The sequence below is a fragment of the Priapulus caudatus genome, unplaced genomic scaffold (assembly GCF_000485595.1).
Source record: "Priapulus caudatus unplaced genomic scaffold, Priapulus_caudatus-5.0.1 Scaffold2376, whole genome shotgun sequence".
In the NCBI taxonomy this organism is placed as follows: Eukaryota; Metazoa; Priapulida; class Priapulimorpha; order Priapulimorphida; family Priapulidae; genus Priapulus; species Priapulus caudatus.
In genome coordinates, this window is record NW_014579437.1 from 16018 (window position 1) to 17205 (window position 1188).

Consider the following 1188-nt stretch of genomic DNA (forward strand, 5'->3'; position numbering starts at 1 on the left):
CGCCCGGTGGCTCCCCACCGCGCCCGGTGGCTCCCTCATCATCGCCCCCGCCGCTGCTTTTCTACGTCGGCGGCGGGGAGGTCGGTTGCCGCGGCGACGGTTGCCGCGGCGACGTCCTCCGGCATTCTACTGTCCATGAGCATTGTGGGAATGTCAGTGCCGAAGTAGACTTTCCTGTTGTTGGCTACGGCCTGAAGCTCCTTAAGCTTGATGTACTCCGTCGTGAGCAGGATCTGAAAGTACGCCGTCATCATCATCACCGTCATCATCATCATCATCATCCTCGTCCTCATCATCATCATCATCATCGTCATCATCATCATCATCATCCTCGTCCTCATCATCATCATCATCATCGTCATCATCATCGTCATTGTCATCATCATCATCATCGTCATCATCATCATCGTCGTCATCGTCATCGTCATCGTCATCGTCATCATCATCGTCATCATCATCATCATCATCATCATCCTCATCATCATCGTCATCATCATCGTCATTGTCATCATCATCATCATCATCATCATCAGCCGCTGTCTCTCCCGACGAAATCGGAAAGGGGGTCGGGAATCTTAGCGATAATTTTTGTGATTTGTTTTTTATGTTGAAAGTAAAAATCAATATGATAAATTGTAATTGGGGTAACGCAGCGTGGCATTTCCAATTTCTTTCTCGGAATTCGACCTTCGGTTATCGCCGTTAGGGTCGAACAGTTGGAGTTTGCAAAACAAATCGAAAGCGTGGTTGTGAGCCTCTAATGGCTACGTGCTGCCATCTGTTGGCGACAAAGTACAACAAAGCGTATAACAAAATACATTGTTTATACGTAGTTCCAAACGGTTTGCTGTGTCAGTGCTAATGTGGATTTCCTACGCCGGAAACTTTACCCCATCCAGGCCCCCACCCTCCCACCGAAATCCAGTCCACTAACAGCAGCCACCTTCTCCCTCCCTCCCTCCCTCCCTCCATCCCTTGCTATACACACCTTGTTTGCGTCTGCCTCCCTCAGTGTCGCGTAATAATCAGCGTCGGCTGCAGCCTTGATCTTCGCGAGATGAGAGCTATCTGTACGGAGAGAGAAGGAGAGCTCGTTATCTCTCAATTAACGGATTGTTAGCCCTAATAAAACAATGCCCTGCAGCAGCAGCAGCAAGCAGCAGTAACAGTAGTAGTAGCAGCAGTAGC

General features: G+C 49.4%; 1 protein-coding gene across 1 annotated transcript in view; it reads right to left on the minus strand.

Moving 5' to 3' along the window:
• Positions 1-11: 11 nt before the first annotated feature.
• Positions 12-1188, minus strand: part of LOC106818611 (erlin-2-like) — a 5441-nt gene continuing 4264 nt past the window's right edge. The window contains exons 2-3 of the mRNA XM_014823305.1: positions 989-1068; positions 12-233 (exon numbers count right to left, since the gene is read on the minus strand). Coding sequence (XP_014678791.1) covers positions 39-233; positions 989-1068 — 275 coding nt within the window. The 3' untranslated portion in view covers positions 12-38. The remainder of the gene's footprint in view (positions 234-988; positions 1069-1188) is intronic.